Source organism: Salmo trutta, chromosome 29 (genome assembly GCF_901001165.1).
Source record: "Salmo trutta chromosome 29, fSalTru1.1, whole genome shotgun sequence".
NCBI classification, from domain to species: Eukaryota; Metazoa; Chordata; class Actinopteri; order Salmoniformes; family Salmonidae; genus Salmo; species Salmo trutta.
In genome coordinates this window covers 7,933,905-7,958,350 of record NC_042985.1, presented here as the reverse complement: position 1 = coordinate 7,958,350, position 24,446 = coordinate 7,933,905, and the positions used below count along the sequence as shown (strand labels likewise).

The 24,446-nt window shown below is 46.1% G+C and overlaps 1 protein-coding gene across 1 annotated transcript; it reads left to right on the top strand.

Moving 5' to 3' along the window:
- Positions 1-23,921, top strand: LOC115166845 (cleavage stimulation factor subunit 3). The gene is made up of 16 exons (XM_029720716.1): positions 1-215; positions 1,098-1,199; positions 1,383-1,478; positions 5,663-5,695; positions 6,498-6,595; positions 6,790-6,856; positions 6,966-7,000; positions 7,093-7,219; positions 7,352-7,429; positions 7,536-7,698; positions 18,982-19,091; positions 19,238-19,354; positions 19,684-19,902; positions 20,178-20,280; positions 22,484-22,553; positions 23,603-23,921. The coding sequence occupies exons 1-16, from the start codon at positions 189-191 to the stop codon at positions 23,871-23,873; spliced, it is 1,716 nt and encodes a 571-aa protein (XP_029576576.1). The 5' UTR covers positions 1-188; the 3' UTR covers positions 23,874-23,921.
- The last annotated feature ends 525 nt before the right edge of the window (positions 23,922-24,446 follow it).

Genomic DNA, 24,446 nt, shown 5'->3' with positions numbered 1-24,446 from the left:
AGAACATAAGGAAGTGAGCATTCAGCCACGCCATTTTGAGAAAACGGCCAGTCACAGCAGTGGGCAGACTGTGTTCATAGCTACTAGAGTTGTCGTGCAGTCATGCGATATAGCTGTTTTTAATTGAATATTTCTATGTTTAAATACTGTTGACATTTGTAATATAGGTACACTAAACGTAACCAGTAATGTCCACGGAAGCAACCGCCGACCAGGTAGAGCATTTCAGTTGTTTGTAGCGATCGATTGCTAGTTAGCTACGTTACAATTTCACTCGTGTTGCATGATGGTTCACTGCCGTTAGCTAGCCAGGCCTACACTCTAGATACCGTTTAATATAGAATATATGGATTTGATGCGCTTTCTACATAGCTACCACACATTATTGACAATATTTTAGGTAAAATAGTCAACTACTTAATTACGTTGCCTTTTTGAGAGACCTGCGGCTAAGCTAATTACGTACTAGCTAGGTAACCTGCCAATGATTTGTCAGAAATGGATGTCAGTCGACCAACTAACGTCAGCTAGTTTGTACAGATAACACGACCTATTATGGTCTGAACGTCATGCTAACACGACTAGTTAGCGTTTGGCCTGTTGCTGAGAATAAACACTAGTTAATTTCGCGTGCTAGCTGAAGTTAGCAACCTAGGTAACATTACTGTTGCAGTTGGGCCGCGCTTTTTTGTTACGCTAACTAGCCAAAGCGTATGCAGCAATGCGTGCACATTGTATTGCATTTAATAAACGGTTGAGCGCACCGTTTACTCCATAAGCTATCTGTGTTAGAAGTTGTGCAATTGTGTAATATGTTTACATGATTAGCGAACTACCTTAGTAGTCAACTAGCTAACCATGTAAACAAGCAAGCATTGCATCGTGTCTGCCTTTGTCCTACTCGGTTTCTTATGTGGCTAAATAAAGTAGTCCAAACTGGAAATAAGTGTAGTAGGTCTATTATAAACGAGATCTTCTAAAATCTACTCTTAAAATTGTCTATAATATTGGCACCCTGATTGATTTGTTTTCCCAAGCCACCTCTTGTTGCAGTGTATGCATGTCTGTAACCCCAATCATATTTTTATGTCTTGCAGGCAGCTGAGTATATCCCAGAGAAGGTTAAGAAAGCAGAGAAGAAGTTGGAAGAAAACCCATATGACCTTGACGCATGGAGCATTCTGATTCGAGAAGCACAGGTTTAGTGACTCAGGGTTGCATTCCTCTTACCTGGGGTAATCGATTGGGTCAAGGGAGGGAGAGGGTGGGGATCAAGAGGGTGGTGGGTGGGGATCTAACAGAACAATTACAAATGTGTCATATAGGACTGTTTCAACTTGTTTGTCAACAAGTGTACATGTAAATGCATTCTGCCCTTTTAGAACCAACCAATAGACAAAGCAAGGAAGACGTATGAACGACTTGTGGCCCAGTTCCCAAGCTCGGGCAGATTCTGGAAACTATTCATTGAAGCGGAGGTTAATATTTTATCAATTTCTCACAACTACATGTGTGCATGAGCGTGCATATCCTAACAGGATCAACAATGTGACTTTCACACAACAAATAGGTCCTCTTCATCTCAATGGTATTTTAAAAAAGTACGAGGGGTTTAGGTTAATATCTTAACCATTTATTTTTCAGGACGCAGACTGTATGTTCCTCAGTAGGAAAAAAAACTATTTTCTACGTCTTTAAATGGGGTTAAGTGCATTTGTTGCATGTTTGATCTGCAACAGCATTAAAACTTTTTAATGGTATTGGAGTGCTTTAGCCTTTTATTCACTTGTCGTGTCTATTTATTGCCTCCTGTGTCATTTCTTTGAGGTCATTTTTGTTTTTCATCATAAACCGTATGAGTGAATGTTGTGTCCAACTTAACATTTTTTCCAGCACAGTTATGCTACCCTACCACCCAACAAGCGACCTATGTTTACTACGAAAGCTGTAGTATTGTAGATCCCTGGTTTTGACCCAGCAAAGAATCCACATTACTCCAATATGTCTTTTTAAAAGGATAGTTCACCCAAATTACAAAATCTATTGGGTTTTTGTGGATGGTACCTGTTCCCATTCCTGCCCCCCACCCTTATCACGCCATATTGCCTACATCTTAGATGAGCCTTAAACCCCATCCCTACATAAGCTCCATCATTTCATTAGTATGCCATTAGTTTTAGACATACAAATGGATGCTTGTAATCCACTTATTTAGGGGGATAAAGGGTAAGTATGTGTGAGTTAAAAGCATGACTGACCTAGCCTCATTAATTGATGCCCACTACACGCAGCTCTGATCCGAGCTAGTCATCTGGGCTCTGGGCTGTCTACAGCAGGTGAACAGAAGTCTGGGGAGGAGACCAACTGATGTGCCCAGTTTAAAATCAAGCCCATGTCTCACTTCCTGTAGGATTGAAGGGGTTGAGTGGGAGTATGTGAACAGGTAATGCTGCACGGAGTCCCCTTCTTACACCCACAGCTTCCTTTCACATCTACAGGAATTGACTTGTACATGGTGTCCCATCTAGGTCTGGCAGTATGTAGGCTTTTGTTCCAGCCCAGTGCAAATACACCTGATTCCATGTTAAATCTGGGTAAAGGGTTTTTTCCCCCTGTTAATTGTGTTTCTGGACTAGAGGGGAAAAGCCTGCACGTACTGCTGCCCTACAAGACTGGGATTGGACACCCCTTGTCTGAGGGTTGATTGATACCAGATTGGCTAATAGTCTCTAATGTTCAGATGTCACCTTATTTGTTGGTGTATTGTGACTGGAATACAATCAGACTTGACCCTGGAGTATTTGCACCGTGCACATCCGTGAGGAGTTGGGCACATTGTTATTTAGTCTAGAAGCTCTCCCATTCTTTACACTGCTACCCTAGTTAGAATGGCCTCATTCAACACCGTTTAGCACAGCCTGTAGGTCATTCTGTAAAAGTTCAACCACCCGTTGACTTCATTTGTTTATAGATATGTACCATAGTTAAAAGTTGGTCATCTGCATTAAAACTATTCAATTGTTTTTTTCCCTTCCAGTTTGGGTAGCCTTTGATTTATATCTAGACTGCAGTCAAATCGAGCTTGCCGTAGTCTTTTTATCCCAGTTTCATTTGCCTCAACATCATGAGCAACCTGGAAATAAATACATTTTGTTAAGCTTTGGTTGTTTTGAGCTTAACCGCAACCTGTCAAATAATATGGTAGTTGTAACCTTTTTCTTTACTGCTGTAACATCAACATTCTAGTTTGGATCTAATGTGTAGAAAATGAATCATACGTTTGAATGTCTGACCTCTTCACTAACCGTTTAAGAAAATAACGTGTGCTTGTGAAAGAGTTATACAGGAACAATCCAGTATTGGGAAATCAGGTGTTTTACTTGTACTATGTTCAGGTGCAGCTTAGGGGACCATTGTCTTGGTTCTGGGTCAGATTTGACCTTTTGTGGCACATTTCGCACTTGCTTTGTGGTTTTTGTCTTCGTTTGAAAACAGTTTCTGTCACCTTGGTGAACTCAAGTGGTTGATCTGTGCATGCACAAGCATAAGGAAATGCATAAATTGCGTTGTACTCAATTTGACTGTACCCTGCGGTTTGTTGAGAAAGTGATTTTAAATTGCATACTGTTTAATAAAACAAATGACCAGAATTCTGTACTGTGACTTATTGCATCTTTCTCTTTATGGTGTTGATGGTTACTGCAGTCCAGTTCACAACCACCTCCTTTCCCCATAACCATTCCCATACCTAATCCCATTTTAAAGAATGCATTAGGCCTGGTGCTCTTGATTATGCCACATATAAATTATGCCTGTTAGCTTCCGAGTTCATGTTTTTTTTGGTTGGCTGCCGAGTGCGAGTTAGGTCGTAGGTCTAGTGATGTGCTTGTAATGCGAATGCTTATTTGATAGAGAACTGATGGTAGTTGAAGAACTGGAATAGTTTTGAATGTTGTGGAAGCTATTTGTATGGATATGTTGAACATTTGCCTAAGGAAGTATTTCTGTGTTGATGGGCTTGCTCTTGGGTTTTTAAGCCTAGGTCTTTCAAGTAGCCTGGATTGTTGTGACTTCCTGATAAAAGCCCATATTACTAATATAATGTATTTTATTTGGTTGAGATTTAAACAATTTCAGACAATTGGATGGATTGATTAATATTTAATTCCCCACTCGACTGGTTTGCCTGCACCGACATGTAACAATGTGCTTTAGTGGACTTTGTCTCTCTTCTAGTGTCTTCGGAGTCTGGTTCTCATGTTGTAGCTGGGATAACAACTTTGAGTGAGAGGCTGAAACTATTGGTATTGAGTGCTAAAGCCATGGGCTGCTGTAGATTCATACAATGACAATGTATGCTGGCTACAGATTGTGTGGGTGTGCGTGTCTGCCCTCGAGGTGAGACTCTATCTATGTAGCCTACCTAAAGCTATGGTCACTCATGTCACGGGATGTACTTCTCTATGCCTGCAGCTGTCAAGGCTGGGGTTACCTCTTCTGTGTTATTTTTAAGTTGATTTATCTAGTGATTTACTTCAATAAATCATTGTTTATTACCAATCTTGTTTCATGTTGTCTGTGTAAAACTAGTGTTCTTTTTCATGTCTAACACTACAATTCCATAGGCTACATTTGACATAGGCCTAGTTCTCTTTAGGATCTGACTTATTGAACAAATGTGAAATGATTCATTGTAATCTTGCAATGATACTTCCCACCTCTAGATGTATACATATCGAATGAGTTATTTTCTTGTGCTGAGTATTCTTATTCCTGAAAAAGTACTTGTATTCAAGCTATACACTCCGAGGCCTAGGCAATGTTTAATGTTGACACATTATTTGATAGTCCCTCTAATCAGTGATTGTGTTAAGTGGCTTGCACAACAATAAGATGAAAGCCAACCTGTGGGCTTAGTGACATTCCGCTGTATTGCTCTTAGAATCAATGAGGGAAAGAAGCAGATGGAGGATTATCGAGGCAGGATTCATTCCAAGTTCAAATGTATTCTCCCATTCAAACACCTGAATGTTTCTTGTTACTGTGTGTTTTGTCGTCAAATTTTTAGGAGCTACTAGCCTTGCAATTGCAACAACAAAAGGCCTACAGTACAGGCCATGCAGCTAGGCTGCTGCTTTGGGAGTCCTGTGCCTGCCACACAGGCCTTTTGTCAGGGCCAGGCCAACCGGTAGCTCCAGTAAAGATTGATGTTTCTCATTATGCTTAGCTGCTTTTTATATGCTGATGAAAAGGACATTTTTATAGTTGTATTGGGCTTATTTTTCTAAGGCTACAGTTTATTGGGAAGGGTGGGTATTCACAGATGGGAAAACATGTTCTTTAATTCCTTTACAGCTCCTATATTTATCTTTACCCCATGGAACAATGTCTAGACATCAAAACCCATTTTTTTACAACTGCTTGATCATGTGACTCGTGTATGGTCCATGATGTACAATGAGAATAAACCCCATATCTTACAAAATATATCTTGAAATGGTCTTTCTTGTGTGAAATTCACTTTGTTGATCTGAAAGGGATTGTGTGTGTGTGTGTGTGTGTGTGTGTGTCAGAGGGAGTTTGCATGCATGCCTGTTTGTCCATATATACAATGGAAACACCCGCCTGTTGAATTAACACTTCGTTTACACTCTGTCCACAGATCAAGGCAAAAAACTATGACAAGGTAGAAAAGGTGAGTGCCAATCATACCAAAGTCCCCTCCCATTGGCCTTACAGGGGACTGAGACCGCCATGGTTGGTTGATTCGAAGGGAGGTTTCACCTCCCTGTCACTTGATGGAAACCAACATGGTTCTGACTCATCCAGTGTTGCCCTTAACAACTGAAGAAGCCATTTAAGTCACCACTGTAATATATCAAGGATCAAGCCAAACCCATAAAATGTAGCTGCATGCTTTACTGCAGTACAACAGTAAATCTTCAATTCACAAGAGTAGAAAATCATTGTTTATTGCCACTTGTTTAAGTCACAGAACATGTATTGATAACCCACAGACAACACTAAACACTTATCAGCTCAAACTTTTTTGTCTGGTGCAGATGTTTTTACTATGTTGGTACTGTCTGTTAACCATCCCCGGAAAATGAAAGGAAAAGCAGTTCTCTCTCATTTTCACCAAGGAGGGTTCAGTCTTTTATAGCAGCAGCGCGTTGCAAAGCCCTTGTGTACACTACTGTTTATCTCCAGCTGTGGTACAGTGTGGCTGCTGTCTGTCAGTGAGCTCTGTTCCACTGGTTCGCCTGCTGGGGTAGGCATTAGGTCACTTTCTATTAGGCAGCCCTCCCTACAGGGAATCCCCTACTTCCCCTTTTATACATGGAAACACACACTACAAATCACCCAGCGTATCTATTTCTCAGTATGACAGTGGGGAATGATTGAGTGCACACTGTTGTCTGAAGCGTTAATTTTCAGTAGACCGATATGTTTTTGAATACGTGAAACTGAAAAAAGGCCCTTCCCTCCTACTGTAGTTGTTTCAGAGATGTCTGATGAAAGTGCTGCACATCGACCTGTGGAAATGCTACCTTTCATACGTCCGAGAGACCAAAGGAAAGCTACCCAGCTACAAGTAGGTTCACCTGTTACCCAGGAAAGGAATTGGAGGGGGACGGGCTCTTCGTGTGCTCACACACAATCTTAACCATTCAGCAATGCATTTCACAGTGATAACACAACACCCTATTTTGACAAATGTTCCCAGTGCATGTCTTGATATTGTGATGTAACACAAGTCCTAACCCAGCCCTGCTTGACCATCACCAGAGAGAAGATGGCGCAGGCGTATGACTTTGCGCTGGATAAAATCGGCATGGAGATCATGTCCTACCAGGTAAATCAAAGCATATTGGCAATTAAATGTTAAAACAAGTTTGTTAAAAAAATGCAATCTGAAATGGGTTTCCAAGCCACGATCTCTAATTCTTCTGCTCTCCCCTCAGATATGGGTGGACTACATCAACTTCCTCAAAGGAGTGTAAGTACTGCTCTTAACACAATACTTTGTTGTTGTTTTCGTTCATTAAAAGTACTTCAAGTCCCTAATTCCCTAGTCTTGTGTCCTTCCAGTGAGGCGGTTGGTTCGTACGCTGAAAACCAGCGAATCACGGCGGTGCGCAGGGTCTACCAGAGGGGCTGTGTGAACCCCATGATCAACATCGAGCAGCTCTGGAGAGACTACAGCAAGTATGAGGAGGTAAGACCAATGACCTATGACCCCTATGGAGGGCTGAATAAGGAACCATATGAGGGGTAGCAGAACATTGCTTTCGTGTGCCATTGATCTCCTCTGTCAGTGCTGCTAAGTAGCCTGGTGTTGTACAAACAGGGCATCAACGTACATCTGGCCAAGAAGATGATTGAGGACCGCAGCAGAGACTACATGAACGCTAGGAGAGTGGCCAAGGTAAGGTACTCACTCACACACAAACACACTATGATGAGGTAAACGGATTTATACTGTCTGGTAAATGATTTAATGATTGTGAGCTGATGTAAAACTTTCTCTTCAGGAATATGAGACTGTGATGAAGGGTCTGGATAGGAATGCCCCCTCGGTACCCCCCCAGAACTCCCCCCAGGAGGCGGTGCAGGTGGAGATGTGGAAGAAGTACATCCAATGGGAGAAGAGCAACCCGCTCCGCACAGAGGACCAGACACTCATCACTAAGAGAGGTGTTTTGGGGGGAACCGTGATTCATAAACAGTGATTCATATAGCTAGTGGTGGTATGTGTGTGGTGGGAACAGTGATTCATAAAGCTAGTGGTGTTGGGGGGGGGAACAGTGATTAATATAGCTAGTGGTGGTGGTGGGGAACAGTGATTCATATAGCTAGTGGTGGTGGGGGGGGGGGGGACAGTGATTCATATAGCTAGTGGTGGTATGTGTGTGGTGGGGGAACAGTGATTCATATAGCTAGTGGTGGTGGGGGGGGAACAGTGATTCATATAGCTAGTGGTGGTAGGGGGGAACAGTGATTCATATAGCTAGTGGTGGTGGGGGGGGGAACAGTGATTCATATAGCTAGTGGTGGTGGGGGGAACAGTGATTCATATAGCTAGTGGTGGTGGTGGGGAACAGTGATTCATATAGCTAGTGGTGGTGGTGGGGAACAGAGATTCATATAGCTAGTGGTGGTGGGGGGGAACAGTGATTCATATAGCTAGTGGTGGTGGGGGGGAACAGTGATTCATATAGCTAGTGGTGGTGGGGGGGAACAGTGATTCATATAGCTAGTGGTGGTGGTGGGGAACAGAGATTCATATAGCTAGTGGTGTTGGTGGGGGGAACAGTGATTCATATAGCTAGTGGTGGTGGGGGGGAACAGTGATTCCTATAGCAAGTGGTGGTGGTGGGGGGGAACAGTGATTCATATAGCTAGTGGTGGTGGGGGGGAAACAGTGATTCATATAGCTAGTGGTGGTGGGGGGGGGGACAGTGATTCATATAGCTAGTGGTGGTGGGGGGGGGGACAGTGATTCATATAGCTAGTGGTGGTGGGGGGGGGACAGTGATTCATATAGCTAGTGGTGGTGGTGGGGGGGGGGGGACAGTGATTCATATAGCTGGTGGTGGTGGGGGGGGAACAGTGATTCATATAGCTAGTGGTGGTATGTGTGTGTGGTGGGGGGGAACAGTGATTCATATAGCTAGTGGTGGGGGGGACAGTGATTCATATAGCTAGTGGTGGTGGGGGGGAACAGTGATTCATATAGCTAGTGGTGGTGGTGGGGAACAGAGATTCATATAGCTAGTGGTGTTGGTGGGGGGAACAGTGATTCATATAGCTAGTGGTGGTGGGGGGGAACAGTGATTCCTATAGCTGGTGGTGGTGGGGGGGAACAGTGATTCATATAGCTAGTGGTGGTGGGGGGGAAACAGTGATTCATATAGCTAGTGGTGGTGGGGGGGGAAACAGTGATTCATATAGCTAGTGGTGGTGGGGGGGGGAAACAGTGATTCATATAGCTAGTGGTGGTGGGGGGGGACAGTGATTCATATAGCTAGTGGTGGTGGGGGGGGACAGTGATTCATATAGCTAGTGGTGGTGGTGGGGGGGGGGACAGTGATTCATATAGCTGGTGGTGGTGGGGGGGGGAACAGTGATTCATATAGCTAGTGGTGGTATGTGTGTGTGGTGGGGGGAACAGTGATTCATATAGCTAGTGGTGGGGGGGGACAGTGATTCATATAGCTAGTGGTGGTGGTGGGGAACAATGATTCATATAGCTAGTGGTGGGGGGGACAGTGATTCATATAGCTAGTGGTGGGGGGGACAGTGATTCATATAGCTAGTGGTGGGGGGGACAGTGATTCATATAGCTAGTGGTGGTGGTGGGGGGGACAGTGATTCATATAGCTAGTGGTGGTGGGGGAGCAGTGATTCATATAGCTAGTGGTGGTGGTGGGGGGGAACAGTGATTCATATAGCTAGTGGTGGTGGTGGGGGGGAACAGTGATTCATATAGCTAGTGGTGGTGGTGGGGAACAGTGATTCATATAGCTAGTGGTGGTGGGGGGGAACAGTGATTCATATAGCTAGTGGTGGTGGTGGTGGGGAACAGTGATTCATATAGCTAGTGGTGGTATGTGTGTGTGTGGTGGGGGGAACAGTGATTCATATAGCTAGTGGTGGTGGTGGGGAACAGTGATTGATATAGCTAGTGGTGGTGGTGGGGAACAGTGATTCATATAGCTGGTGGTGGTATGTGTGTGTGGTGGGGGGAAACAGTGATTCATATAGCTAGTGGTGGTGGTGGGGAACAGTGATTCATATAGCTAGTGGTGGTATGTGTGTGTGGTGGGGGGAACAGTGATTCATATTGCTAGTGGTGGTGGTGGGGAACAGTGATTCATATAGCTAGTGGTGGTGGTGGGGAACAGTGATTCATATAGCTGGTGGTGGTATGTGTGTGTGGTGGGGGGGAAACAGTGATTCATATAGCTAGTGGTGGTGGGGGGGACAGTGATTCATATAGGTGGTGGTGGGGAACAGTGATTCATATAGCTAGTGGTGGTGGTGGGGAACAGTGATTCATATAGCTAGTGGTGGTGGGGGGGACAGTGATTCATATAGCTAGTGGTGGTGGTTGGGGGGGAACAGTGATTCCTATAGCAAGTGGTGGTGGTTGGGGGGGGAACAGTGATTCATATAGCAAGTGGTGGTGGTTGGGGGGGAACAGTGATTCATATAGCTAGTGGTGGTGGGGGGGAACAGTGATTCCTATAGCTAGTGGTGGTGGGGGGGAACAGTGATTCATATATCTAGTGGTGGTGGGGGGGAACAGTGATTCATATAGCAAGTGGTGGTGGTTGGGGGGGACAGTGATTCCTATAGCAAGTGGTGGTGGTTGGGGGGGAACAGTGATTCCTATAGCAAGTGGTGGTGGGTTGGGGGGGAACAGTGATTCATATAGCAAGTGGTGGTGGTTGGGGGGGAACAGTGATTCATATAGCTAGTGGTGGTGGGGGGGAACAGTGATTCCTATAGCTAGTGGTGGTGGGGGGGAACAGTGATTCATATATCTAGTGGTGGTGGGGGGGAACAGTGATTCATATATCTAGTGGTGGTGGGGGGGAACAGTGATTCATATAGCTAGTGGTGGTGGTGGGGAACAGTGATTCATAGCTAGTGGTGGTATGTGTGTGTGGTGGGGGGGGAACAGTGATTCATATAGCTAGTGGTGGTGGTGGGGAACAGTGATTCATATAGCTAGTGGTGGTGGTGGTGAACAGTGATTCAAATAGCTAGTGGTGGTATGTGTGTGTGTGGTGGGGGGAACAGTGATTCATATTGCTAGTGGTGGTGGTGGGGAACAGTGATTCATATTGCTAGTGGTGGTATGTGTGTGTGGTGGGGGGAACAGTGATTCATATAGCTAGTGGTGGTGGGGGGAACAGTGATTCATATAGCTAGTGGTGGTGGTGGGGAACAGTGATTCGTATAGCTAGTGGTGGTGGGGGGGAACAGTGATTCATATAGCTAGTGGTGGTGGTGGTGGGGAACAGTGATTCATATAGCTGGTGGTGGTATGTGTGTGTGGTGGGTGGGAAACAGTGATTTATATAGCTAGTGGTGGTGGGGGGGAACAGTGATTTCATATAGCTAGTGGTGGTGGTGGGGAACAGTGATTCATATAGCTAGTGGTGGTGGGGGGGACAGTGATTCATATAGCTAGTGGTGGTGGTGGGGAACAGTGATTCATATAGCTAGTGGTGGTGGTGGGGAACAGTGATTCATATAGCTAGTGGTGGTGGTGGGGAACAGTGATTCATATAGCTAGTGGTGGTGGGGGGGACAGTGATTCATATAGCTAGTGGTGGTGGTTGGGGGGGAACAGTGATTCCTATAGCAAGTGGTGGTGGTTGGGGGGGAACAGTGATTCATATAGCAAGTGGTGGTGGTTGGGGGGGAACAGTGATTCATATAGCTAGTGGTGGTGGGGGGGAACAGTGATTCCTATAGCTAGTGGTGGTGGGGGGGAACAGTGATTCATATAGCAAGTGGTGGTGGTTGGGGGGGAACAGTGATTCCTATAGTAAGTGGTGGTGGTTGGGGGGGAACAGTGATTCATATAGCAAGTGGTGGTGGTTGGGGGGGAACAGTGATTCATATAGCTAGTGGTGGTGGGGGGAACAGTGATTCCTATAGCTAGTGGTGGTGGGGGGGAACAGTGATTCATATATCTAGTGGTGGTGGGGGGGGGGAACAGTGATTCCTATAGCAAGTGGTGGTGGTTGGGGGGGAACAGTGATTCATATAGCAAGTGGTGGTGGTTGGGGGGGAACAGTGATTCATATAGCTAGTGGTGGTGGGGGGGAACAGTGATTCCTATAGCTAGTGGTGGTGGGGGGGAACAGTGATTCATATAGCAAGTGGTGGTGGTTGGGGGGGAATAGTGATTCCTATAGCAAGTGGTGGTGGTTGGGGGGGAACAGTGATTCATATAGCAAGTGGTGGTGGTTGGGGGGGAACAGTGATTCATATAGCTAGTGGTGGTGGGGGGGAACAGTGATTCCTATAGCTAGTGGTGGTGGGGGGGAACAGTGATTCATATATCTAGTGGTGGTGGGGGGGGGAACAGTGATTCATATAGCTAGTGGTGGGGTGGAACAGTGATTCATATAGCTAGTGGTGGGGGGGACAGTGATTCATATAGCTAGTGGTGGTGGTGGGGAACAATGATTCATATAGCTAGTGGTGGGGGGGACAGTGATTCATATAGCTAGTGGTGGGGGGGACAGTGATTCATATAGCTAGTGGTGGTGGTGGGGGGAACAGTGATTCATATAGCTAGTGGTGGTGGTGGGGGGGAACAGTGATTCATATAGCTAGTGGTGGTGGGGGGGGAACAGTGATTCATATAGCTAGTAGTGGTGGTGGTGGTGGGGAACAGTGATTCATATAGCTAGTGGTGGTATGTGTGTGTGGTGGGGGGAACAGTGATTCATATAGCTAGTGGTGGTGGTGGGGAACAGTGATTCATATAGCTAGTGGTGGTGGTGGGGAACAGTGATTCATATAGCTGGTGGTGGTATGTGTGTGTGGTGGGGGGAAACAGTGATTCATATAGCTAGTGGTGGTGGTGGGGAACAGTGATTCATATAGTTAGTGGTGGTATGTGTGTGTGGTGGGGGGAACAGTGATTCATATTGCTAGTGGTGGTGGTGGGGAACAGTGATTCATATTGCTAGTGGTGGTATGTGTGTGTGGTGGGGGGAACAGTGATTCATATAGCTAGTGGTGGTGGGGGGGAACAGTGATTCATATAGCTAGTGGTGGGGAACAGTGATTCATATAGCTAGTGGTGGTGGTGGGGAACAGTGATTCATATAGCTGGTGGTGGTATGTGTGTGTGGTGGGGGGGAAACAGTGATTCATATAGCTAGTGGTGGTGGGGGGGACAGTGATTCATATAGGTGGTGGTGGGGAACAGTGATTCATATAGCTAGTGGTGGTGGTGGGGAACAGTGATTCATATAGCTAGTGGTGGTGGGGGGGACAGTGATTTCATATAGCTACTGGTGGTGGTTGGGGGGGAACAGTGATTCCTATAGCAAGTGGTGGTGGTTGGGGGGGAACAGTGATTCATATAGCAAGTGGTGGTGGTTGGGGGGGAACAGTGATTCATATAGCTAGTGGTGGTGGGGGGGAACAGTGATTCCTATAGCTAGTGGTGGTGGGGGGGAACAGTGATTCATATATCTAGTGGTGGTGGGGGGGGAACAGTGATTCATATAGCAAGTGGTGGTGGTTGGGGGGGACAGTGATTCCTATAGCAAGTGGTGGTGGTTGGGGGGGAACAGTGATTCATATAGCAAGTGGTGGTGGTTGGGGGGGAACAGTGATTCATATAGCTAGTGGTGGTGGGGGGGAACAGTGATTCCTATAGCTAGTGGTGGTGGGGGGGAACAGTGATTCATATATCTAGTGGTGGTGGGGGGGAACTGTGATTCATATAGCTAGTGGTGGTGGTGGGGAACAGTGATTCATAGCTAGTGGTGGTATGTGTGTGTGGTGGGGGGGGGACAGTGATTCATATAGCTAGTGGTGGTGGTGGGGAACAGTGATTCATATAGCTAGTGGTGGTGGTGGTGAACAGTGATTCATATAGCTAGTGGTGGTATGTGTGTGTGGTGGGGGGGAACAGTGATTCATATTGCTAGTGGTGGTGGTGGGGAACAGTGATTCATATTGCTAGTGGTGGTATGTGTGTGTGGTGGGGGGGAACAGTGATTCATATAGCTAGTGGTGGTGGGGGGGAACAGTGATTCATATAGCTAGTGGTGGTGGTGGGGAACAGTGATTCATATAGCTAGTGGTGGTGGGGGGGACAGTGATTCATATAGCTAGTGGTGGTGGTGGGGAACAGTGATTCATATAGCTAGTGGTGGTGGTGGGGAACAGTGATTCATATAGCTAGTGGTGGTGGTGGGGAACAGTGATTCATATAGCTAGTGGTGGTGGGGGGGACAGTGATTCATATAGCTAGTGGTGGTGGTTGGGGGGGAACAGTGATTCCCATAGCAAGTGGTGGTGTTTGGGGGGGAACAGTGATTCATATAGCAAGTGGTGGTGGTTGGGGGGGAACAGTGATTCATATAGCTAGTGGTGGTGGGGGGGAACAGTGATTCCTATAGCTAGTGGTGGTGGGGGGGGAACAGTGATTCATATATCTAGTGGTGGTGGGGGGGGGAACAGTGATTCATATAGCTAGTGGTGGGGTGGAACAGTGATTCATATAGCTAGTGGTGGTTGTGGGGGGGAACAGTGATTCATATAGCTAGTGGTGGTTGGGGGGGGGGAACAGTGATTCATATAGCTAGTGGTGGTGGGGGGGGACAGTGATTCATATAGCTAGTGGTGGGGGGGGGGGGGGAACAGTGATTCATATAGGTGGGGGGGGGGGGGGGGGGACAGTTATTCATGTGGTGGTGGTGGGGGGGAACAGTGATTCATATAGCTAGTTGTGGTGGGGGGAACAGTGATTCATATAGCTAGTGGTGGGGGGGGGGGGGGGGAACAGTGATTCATATAGCTAGTGGTGGTGGTGGGGGGGAACAGTGATTCATATAGATAGTGGTGGTGGTGGGGGGGAACAGTGATTCATATAGATAGTGGTGTTGGTGGGGGGAACAGTGATTCATATAGCTAGTGGTGGTGGTGGGGAACAGTGATTCATATAGCTAGTGGTGGTGGTGGGGATCAGTGATTCATATAGCTAGTGGTGGTGGGGGGGGAACAGTGATTCATATAGCTAGTGGTGGTGGGGGGGGACAGTGATTCATATAGCTAGTGGTGGTGGGGGGGGAACAGTGATTCATATAGCTAGTGGTGGTGGTGGGGAACAGTGATTCATATAGCTAGTGGTGGTGGTGGGGGGAACAGTGATTCATATAGCTAGTGGTGGTGGTGGGGGGAACAGTGATTCATATAGCTAGTGGTGGTGGGGGAGCAGTGATTCATATAGCTAGTGGTGGTGGTGGGGAACAGTGATTCATATAGCTAGTGGTGGTGGTGGGGAACAGTGATTCATATAGCTGGTGGTGGTATGTGTGTGTGGTGGGGGGATACAGTGATTCATATAGCTAGTGGTGGTGGTGGGGGGGAACAGTGATTCATATAGCTAGTGGTGGTATGTGTGTGTGGTGGGGGGAACAGTGATTCATATTGCTAGTGGTGGTGGTGGGGAACAGTGATTCATATTGCTAGTGGTGGTATGTGTGTGTGGTGGGGGGGAACAGTGATTCATATAGCTAGTGGTGGTGGTGGGGAACAGTGATTCATATAGCTGGTGGTGGTATGTGTGTGTGGTGGGGGGGAAACAGTGATTCATATAGCTAGTGGTGGTGGGGGGGACAGTGATTCATATAGGTGGTGGTGGGGAACAGTGATTCATATAGCTAGTGGTGGTGGTGGGGAACAGTGATTCATATAGCTAGTGGTGGTGGGGGGGACAGTGATTCATATAGCTAGTGGTGGTGGTTGGGGGGGAACAGTGATTCCTATAGCAAGTGGTGGTGGTTGGGGGGGAACAGTGATTCATATAGCAAGTGGTGGTGGTTGGGGGGGAACAGTGATTCATATAGCTAGTGGTGGTGGGGGGGAACAGTGATTCCTATAGCTAGTGGTGGTGGGGGGGAACAGTGATTCATATATCTAGTGGTGGTGGGGGGGGAACAGTGATTCATATAGCAAGTGGTGGTGGTTGGGGGGGGACAGTGATTCCTATAGCAAGTGGTGGTGGTTGGGGGGGAACAGTGATTCATATAGCAAGTGGTGGTGGTTGGGGGGGAACAGTGATTCATATAGCTAGTGGTGGTGGGGGGGGAACAGTGATTCCTATAGCTAGTGGTGGTGGGGGGGAACAGTGATTCATATATCTAGTGGTGGTGGGGGGGAACAGTGATTCATATAGCTAGTGGTGGTGGTGGGGAACAGTGATTCATAGCTAGTGGTGGTATGTGTGTGTGGTGGGGGGGGGAAACAGTGATTCATATAGCTATTGGTGGTGGGGGGGAACAGTGATTCATATAGCTAGTGGTGGTGGGGGGGAACAGTGATTCATATAGCTAGTGGTGGTGGTGGGGAACAGTGATTCGTATAGCTAGTGGTGGTGGGGGGGAACAGTGATTCATATAGCTAGTGGTGGTGGTGGTGGGGAACAGTGATTCATATAGCTGGTGGTGGTATGTGTGTGTGTGGTGGGGGGATACAGTGATTCATATAGCTAGTGGTGGTGGTGGTGGGGAACAGTGATTCATATAGCTAGTGGTGGTATGTGTGTGTGGTGGGGGGAACAGTGATTCATATTGCTAGTGGTGGTGGTGGGGAACAGTGATTCATATTGCTAGTGGTGGTATGTGTGTGTGGTGGGGGGAACAGTGATTCATATAGCTAGTGGTGGTGGGGGGGAACAGTGATTCATATAGCTAGTGGTGGTGGTGGGGAACAGTGATTCATATAGCTGGTGGTGGTATGTGTGTGTGGTGGGGGGGAAACAGTGATTCATATAGCTAGTGGTGGTGGGGGGGACAGTGATTCATATAGGTGGTGGTGGGGAACAGTGATTCATATAGCTAGTGGTGGTGGTGGGGAACAGTGATTCATATAGCTAGTGGTGGTGGGGGGGACAGTGATTCATATAGCTAGTGGTGGTGGTTGGGGGGGAACAGTGATTCCTATAGCAAGTGGTGGTGGTTGGGGGGGAACAGTGATTCATATAGCAAGTGGTGGTGGTTGGGGGGGAACAGTGATTCATATAGCTAGTGGTGGTGGGGGGGAACAGTGATTCCTATAGCTAGTGGTGGTGGGGGGGAACAGTGATTCATATATCTAGTGGTGGTGGGGGGGAACAGTGATTCATATAGCAAGTGGTGGTGGTTGGGGGGGACAGTGATTCCTATAGCTAGTGGTGGTGGGGGGGGGGAACAGTGATTCATATAGCTAGTGGAGGTGGGGGGGGGACAGTGATTCATGTGGTGGTGGTGGGGGGGAACAGTGATTCATATAGCTAGTGGTGGTGGGGGAAACAGTGATTCATATAGCTAGTGGTGGGGGGGGGGGGGAACAGTGATTCATATAGCTAGTGGTGGTGGTGGGGGGGAACAGTGATTCATATAGCTAGTGGTGTTGGTGGGGGGAACAGTGATTCATATAGCTAGTGGTGTTGGTGGGGGGAACAGTGATTCATATAGCTAGTGGTGGTGGTGGGGAACAGTGATTCATATAGCTAGTGGTGGTGGGGGGGAACAGTGATTCATATAGCTAGTGGTGGTGGGGGGGACAGTGATTCATATAGCTAGTGGTGGTGGGGGGGGACAGTGATTCATATAGCTAGTGGTGGTGGTGGGGGGGACAGTGATTCATATAGCTAGTGGTGTTGGTGGGGGGGAACAGTGATTCATATAGCTAGTGGTGGTGGGGGAGCAGTGATTCATATAGCTAGTGGTGGTGGGGGGGGAACAGTGATTCATATAGCTAGTGGTGGTGGTGGGGAACAGTGATTCATATAGCTAGTGGTGGTGGTGGGGGGGAACAGTGATTCATATAGCTAGTGGTGTTGGTGGGGGGAACAGTGATTCATATAGCTAGTGGTGGTGGTGGGGAACAGTGATTCATATAGCTTGTGGTGGTGGGGGGGGAAACAGTGATTCTTGTGGTGGTGGGGGGGGAACAGTGATTCATGTGGTGGTGGGGGGGGGGGGGGAACAGTGATTCATGTGGTGGTGGTGGGGGGGGAACAGTGATTCATATAGCTATTGGTGGTGGTGGGGAACAGTGATTCATATAGCTAGTGGTGTTGGTGGGGGGAACAGTGATACATATAGCTGGTGTTGGTGGGGGGGGACAGTGATTCATATAGCTAGTGGTGTTGGTGGGGGGAACAGTGATTCATATAGCTAGTGGTGGTGGGGAACAGTGATTCATATAGCTAGTGGTGGTGGTGGGGAACAGTGATTCATATAGCTAGTGGTGGTGGTGGGGAACAGTGATTCATATAGCTAGTGGTGGTGGTGGGGAACAGTGATTCATATAGCTAGTGGTGGTGGTGGGGGGGAACAGTGATTCATATAGCTAGTGGTGGTGGTGGGGGGGAACAGTGATTCATATAGCTAGTGGTGGTGGTGGGGGGGAACAGTGATTCATACAGCTAGTGGTGGTGGTGGGGAACAGTGATTCATATAGCTAGTGGTGGTGGGGGGGAACAGTGATTCATGTCGTGGTGGGGGGGGGAACAGTGATTCATGTGGTGGTGGTGGGGGGGGAACAGTGATTCATATAGCTAGTGGTGGTGGTGGGGAACAGTGATTCATATAGCTAGTGGTGTTGGTGGGGGGAACAGTGATTCATATAGCTGGTGGTGGTGGGGGGGACAGTGATTCATATAGCTAGTGGTGGTGGGGGGGACAGTAATTCATATAGCTAGTGGTGGTGGGGGGGAACAGTGATTCATATAGCTAGTGGGGGTGGGGGGGAACAGTGATTCCTATAGCTAGTGGTGTTGGGGGGGGGAACAGTGATTCATATAGCTAGTGGTGGTATGTGTGTGGTGGGGGGAACAGTGATTCATATAGCTAGTGGTGGTGGTGGGGGACAGTGATTCCTATAGCTAGTGGTGGTGGTGGTGGGGGGGACAGTGATTCCTATAGTTAGTGGTGGTGGTGGGGGGGACAGTGATTCATATTGCTAGTGGTGGTGGTGGGGGGGACAGTGATTCATATAGCTAGTGGTGGTATGTGTGTGGTGGGGGGGGAACAGTGATTCCTATAGCTAGTGGTGGTATGTGTGTGGTGGGGGGGGGACAATGATTCCTATATTTGTGGTGTGTGTGTGAACTTGATATAGCATGCCATCAGACTTTATAGGCACAGTAAAGTTGATAGAAATTCATTGTTGCCTAGAGGTTTTGCTAGCATTGCAGCCCTAAAGTTGTAATTGTGCTCCATGTTGCAGTGATGTTTGCCTATGAGCAGTGTCTGTTGGTGCTGGGCCATCACCCTGACGTGTGGTATGAGGCTGCCCAGTATCTGGACCAGTCCAGTAAACTACTGGCAGAGAAGGGGGTAAGAGAGGCCACTGATGGCACAATGTGTCCTAATTGGAACAGGGTTTCCTCCACGTTTTAAAAGATACGTTTGTTATTTTAGACCTTACTGTTTGTTATATGGTTTTTAAATGCCAGACTTGAACCCTTTCTTCCGCTCCTCAGGACATGAACAACTCTAAGGTGTTCAGTGACGAAGCAGCTAACATCTACGAGCGCGCCATCAGTACTCTACTGAAGAAGAACATGCTGCTGTACTTTTCATTCGCTGACTACGAGGAGGTGAGCTGCACGAACACCAATCATCTGTCACGGAACACTTGCCAAAACAAAACATGAGGTCAATATATGAAGATGTCAAGGGTTGCCAAGGAAATGTATAATTGACTGTCATCCATAAATGATTAGTGCATCTTTCACTGCAGACGTATTCATTTGTCTCGTCTCATTCCTATTAAGATTAATTAATTGGATTATTCCGGAGAAATCCTCGTGTTGAGTTAAGTTGTGGAGTGTGAACCAGTATAAATGAATGTTGAATAGAGGTCCAGGAAATGTTTGACAGGCATTTAATTGATGAATGAGCTAACCCACATCTCTCCTCTTTTCAGAGTCGATTGAAGCATGAAAAGGTCCACAGCATCTACAACCGTCTGCTGGCCATCGAGGACATCGACCCCACGCTGGTCTACATCCAGTACATGAAGTTTGGCAGGCGGGCCGAGGGCATCAAGTCAGGCCGCATCATCTTTAAGAAGGCCCGGGAGGACATGCGGACGCGTCACCACGTCTATGTGACTGCAGCACTGATGGAGTACTACTGCAGTAAGGTGGGTATACGTAGGCTACGGCCACAAACACATTTTGTCTGAAAATTTGGTATTGAGGCAATGGGACGGAGTCGACGGATGACGGAGAACCGAAAACAGTTGACTTGAAATTAGCGTTTGACGGACAAAAACTGACAATTGATTAATGCATATATGATTTCATCCGTGTCTCTGTGGCCTTAGCCTGACACCCATGCCAACAGTGCAAAGAGAATATAAGGGGAAACATTCTGTGTCTCAATGTTTGACTGGTCTTCCGTTACCTTCCCTCACAGGACAAATCAGTGGCCTTTAAGATATTTGAACTGGGCTTGAAGAAATATGGAGACATTCCAGAGTATATACTTGCATACATCGATTACCTCTCACACCTTAATGGTAAGTGACAAGTGACAGATTCATTTATTGAGACTTGTCATTCACCCTCTTGTGTAACAATAACACAACCACGGGTAGCTGCCATGGCAACAGTCATTGAGATTGTATAGCTGTTAAGCAATGGTGTTGAAGGCTACAGGGGATCCAATATCAGTCTATTTGTTAAACATGCTGATTCTATTCTCTCTATGACATGGACCCAGTGACATCCTCTATCAGTTACTCATATAGTCAAACTAGATAAAACCCAGGCAGAGGCGGTCTATAGATGCTGGTGTGTGTTTCTTTATTTCATTGACGTGTATGTACTGAACAAAAATATAAACCCAACATCCAAGATTTTACTGAGTTACAGTTAATATAAGGAAATCAGTCAATTTAAATAAATACATTAGGCCCTAATCTATAGATTTTACTTGACTGGGAATACAGATATGCATCTGTTGGTCACAGATCCCTTAAAAACAAAAGGTGGGGGCGTGGATCAGAAAACCAGTCCGTATCTGGTGTGACCACCATTTGCCTCATGTAGCGCAGCAAGTCTCCTTCGCATAGGGTTGATCAGGCTGTTGATTGTGGCCGGTAAACTGTTGTCCCACTCCTTTTCAATGGCTGAGCTAAGTTGCTGGATATTCATGGGAACTGGATCATGCTGTCGTACACGTCGATCCAGAACATCCCAAACATGCTCAATGGGTGACATGTCTGGTGAATATGCAGGCCATGGAAGAACTGGGACATTTTCAGCTTCCAGGAATTGTGTACAGATCCTTGCGTCATGGGGCCGTGCATTATCATGCTGAAATATGAGGTGATGGCGGCGGATGAATGGCACGACAATGGGTCGCAGGATTTCATCACGTTATATCTGTGCGTTCATTTTGCCATTGATAAAATTCAGTTGTGTTCATTGTCCGTAGCTTATGCCTGCCCATACCATAACCCCACCGCCACCATGGGGCACTCTGTTCACAACGTTGACATCAGCTAACCGCTCGCCTACACCACACCATACACATGGTCTGTGGTTGTGAGGCCTGTTGGACATACTACTAATTCTCTAAAAGGATATTGGAGGTGACTTAACATTAAATTATCTGGCAACAGCTCTGATGGACATTCCTGCAGTCAGCATGCTAATTTAATGCCCCCTCAACTTCAGACACCTGTGGCATTGTGTTGTGTGACAAAACTGCAGATTTTAGTGACCTGTTATTGTCCCTGGCACAAGATGCACCTGTGTAATGATCATGCTATTTAAAACCTCCTACAGGGTTGGTGTCCCCCCCGTGGGACGGTTGAGCTAACGTAGGCTAATGTGATTAGCATGAGGTTGTAAGTAACAAGAAAATTTCCCAGGACAAAGACATATGTGATATTGGCAGAAAGCTTAAATTATTTTTAATCTAACTGCGCTGTCCAATTTTCAGTAGCTATTACAGTGAAAGAATACCATGCTATTGTTTGAGGAGAGTGCACAGTTATGAACTTAAATGTATTAATAAACCAATTAGGCACATTTGGGCAGTCTTGATATAATATTTTAAACAGAAATACAATGGTTCATTTGATCAGTCTTAAACGTTGCACATACACTGCTGCCTCTAGTGGCCAAAATCTATATTGCACTTAGATTTCTAAGTCATATTTTGGCCTTTCTCTTATTCACTTTCTCATATTTTTGCCTTCTAACAGCATGTTTTTATTTTGTTTTGTATTATCTTTTACCAGATCTAATGAGTGTTATTCTCCTACATTAATTTCACATTTCCACAAACTTCAGTATTTCCTTTCAAATGGTATCAAGAATATGCATATCCTTGCTTCAGGTCCTGAGCTACAGGCAGTTAGATTTGGGTACGTCATTTTAGGAGAAAATTGAAAAAAAGGGTCTGATCCTTTATTAATCAGGTTCTTGATATGCCACACCTGTCAGGTGGATGGATTTTCTTGGCAAAGGAGAAAAGCTCACTAACAGATGTTAACAAATTTGCACAATATTTGGGAGAATTAAGCTTTTTGTGTGTATGGAACATTTCTGGGATGAAACATGGGACCAACACTTTACATGTTAATTTAATATTTTTCAGTGTAGATGGGGTGTTATGCTGTAAATTAGGAGACAGATGCTGAGGCATTATCTGCAACATAAAGGTAGATTAATGAGTTTGAAAGCCTCACCTCTTTCTCTACCGCCCTCCAGAGGACAACAACACCAGAGTTCTGTTTGAGCGTGTTCTCACCTCGGGAAGCCTGTCGCCAGAGAAGTCTGGGTATGAGGAATTATGTTCCTACAACACCCACATTAGATCTGTCTGTTGTTGTGTTATTATAGAACACCCACATTAGATCTGTCTGTTGTTGTGTTATTATAGAACACCCACATTAGATCTGTCTGTTGTTGTGTTATTATAGAACACCCACATTAGATCTGTCTGTTGTTGTGTTATTATAGAACACCCACATTAGATCTGTCTGTTGTTGTGTTATTATAGGACACCCACATTAGATCTGTCTGTTGTTGTGTTATTATAGGACACCCACATTAGATCTGTCTGTTGTGTTATTATAGGACACCCACATTAGATCTGTCTGTTGTTGTGTTATTATAGGACACCCACATTAGATCTGTCTGTTGTGTTATTATAGGACACCCACATTAGATCTGTCTGTTGTTGTGTTATTATAGGACACCCACATTAGATCTGTCTGTTGTGTTATTATAGGACACCCACATCTGTTATTGTGTTATTATAGGACACCCACATCTGTTATTGTGTTATTATAGGACACCCACATTAGATCTGTCTGTTTATTATAGAACACCCACATTAGATCTGTCTGTTGTGTTATTATAGAACACCCACATTAGATCTGTCTGTTGTGTTATTACAGAACACCCACATTAGATCTGTCTGTTGTTGTGTTATTATAGAACACCCACATTAGATCTGTCTGTTGTTGTGTTATTATAGGACACCCACATTAGATCTGTCTGTTATTGTGTTATTATAGGACACCCACCATTAGATCTGTCTGTTGTTGTGTTATTATAGGACACCCACATTAGATCTGTCTGTGTTGTGTTATTATAGGACACCCACATTGATCTGTGTGTTGTGTTATTATAGGACACCCACATTGATCTGTCTGTTGTTGTGTTATTATAGGACACCCACATTAGATCTGTCTGTTGTTGTGTTATTATAGGACACCCACATTAGATCTGTCTGTTGTTGTGTTATTATAGGACACCCACATTAGATCTGTCTGTTGTTGTGTTACTAATGGGCCTGTGTGTTTGTCAACACCTCTCTCTCAGTGAGATCTGGGCACGTTTCTTGGCCTTTGAGAGTAACATCGGGGACCTGGCCAGTATCCTGAAGGTGGAGCGCAGGCGTTTCACGGCCTTCAAGGACGAGTACGAAGGCAAGGAGACAGCCCTGCTGGTGGACAGATACAAGTTCATGGACCTGTACCCCTGCTCTGCCAGCGAGCTCAAAGCTCTCGGATACAAGGTCTGTACAACTTACTTAAATGTAAATGTAAATGTAAATGGTCATTTCTACAGCTACATTTACACAGAAAGATGATTCTGACTGCTATGGCCTCTTCACCTGTTGAAGACTCTTCAATAGAAACAGATCTATGGATATCAAATCAAATCAAATGTATTTATATAGCCCTTTTACATCAGTTGATATCTCAAAGAGCTGTACAGAAACCCAGCCTAAACCCCAAACAGCAAGCAATTGCAGGTGTAGAAGCACGGTTGGCTAGGAAAACTCCCTAGAAAGGCCAAAACCTAGGAAGAAACCTAGAGAGGAACCAGGCTATGAGGGGTGGCCAGTCCTCTTCTGGCTGTGCCGGGTGGAGATTATAACAGCACATGGCCTAGATGTCAAATGTTCATAATGACCAGCATTGTCAAATAATAATAATCATAGTAGTTGTCGAGGGTGCAACAAGTCAGTAACACAAGAGTAAGTGTGTTGGCTTTTTCATAGCCGATCTTTGAGACTATCTCTACCGCTCCTGCTGTCTCTAGAGAGTTGAAAACAGCAAGTCTGGGACAGGTAGCACGTCCGGTGAACAGGTCAGGGTTCCATAGCTGCAGGCAGAACAGTTGGAACTGGAGCAGCAGCACGGCCAGGTGAACTGGGGAC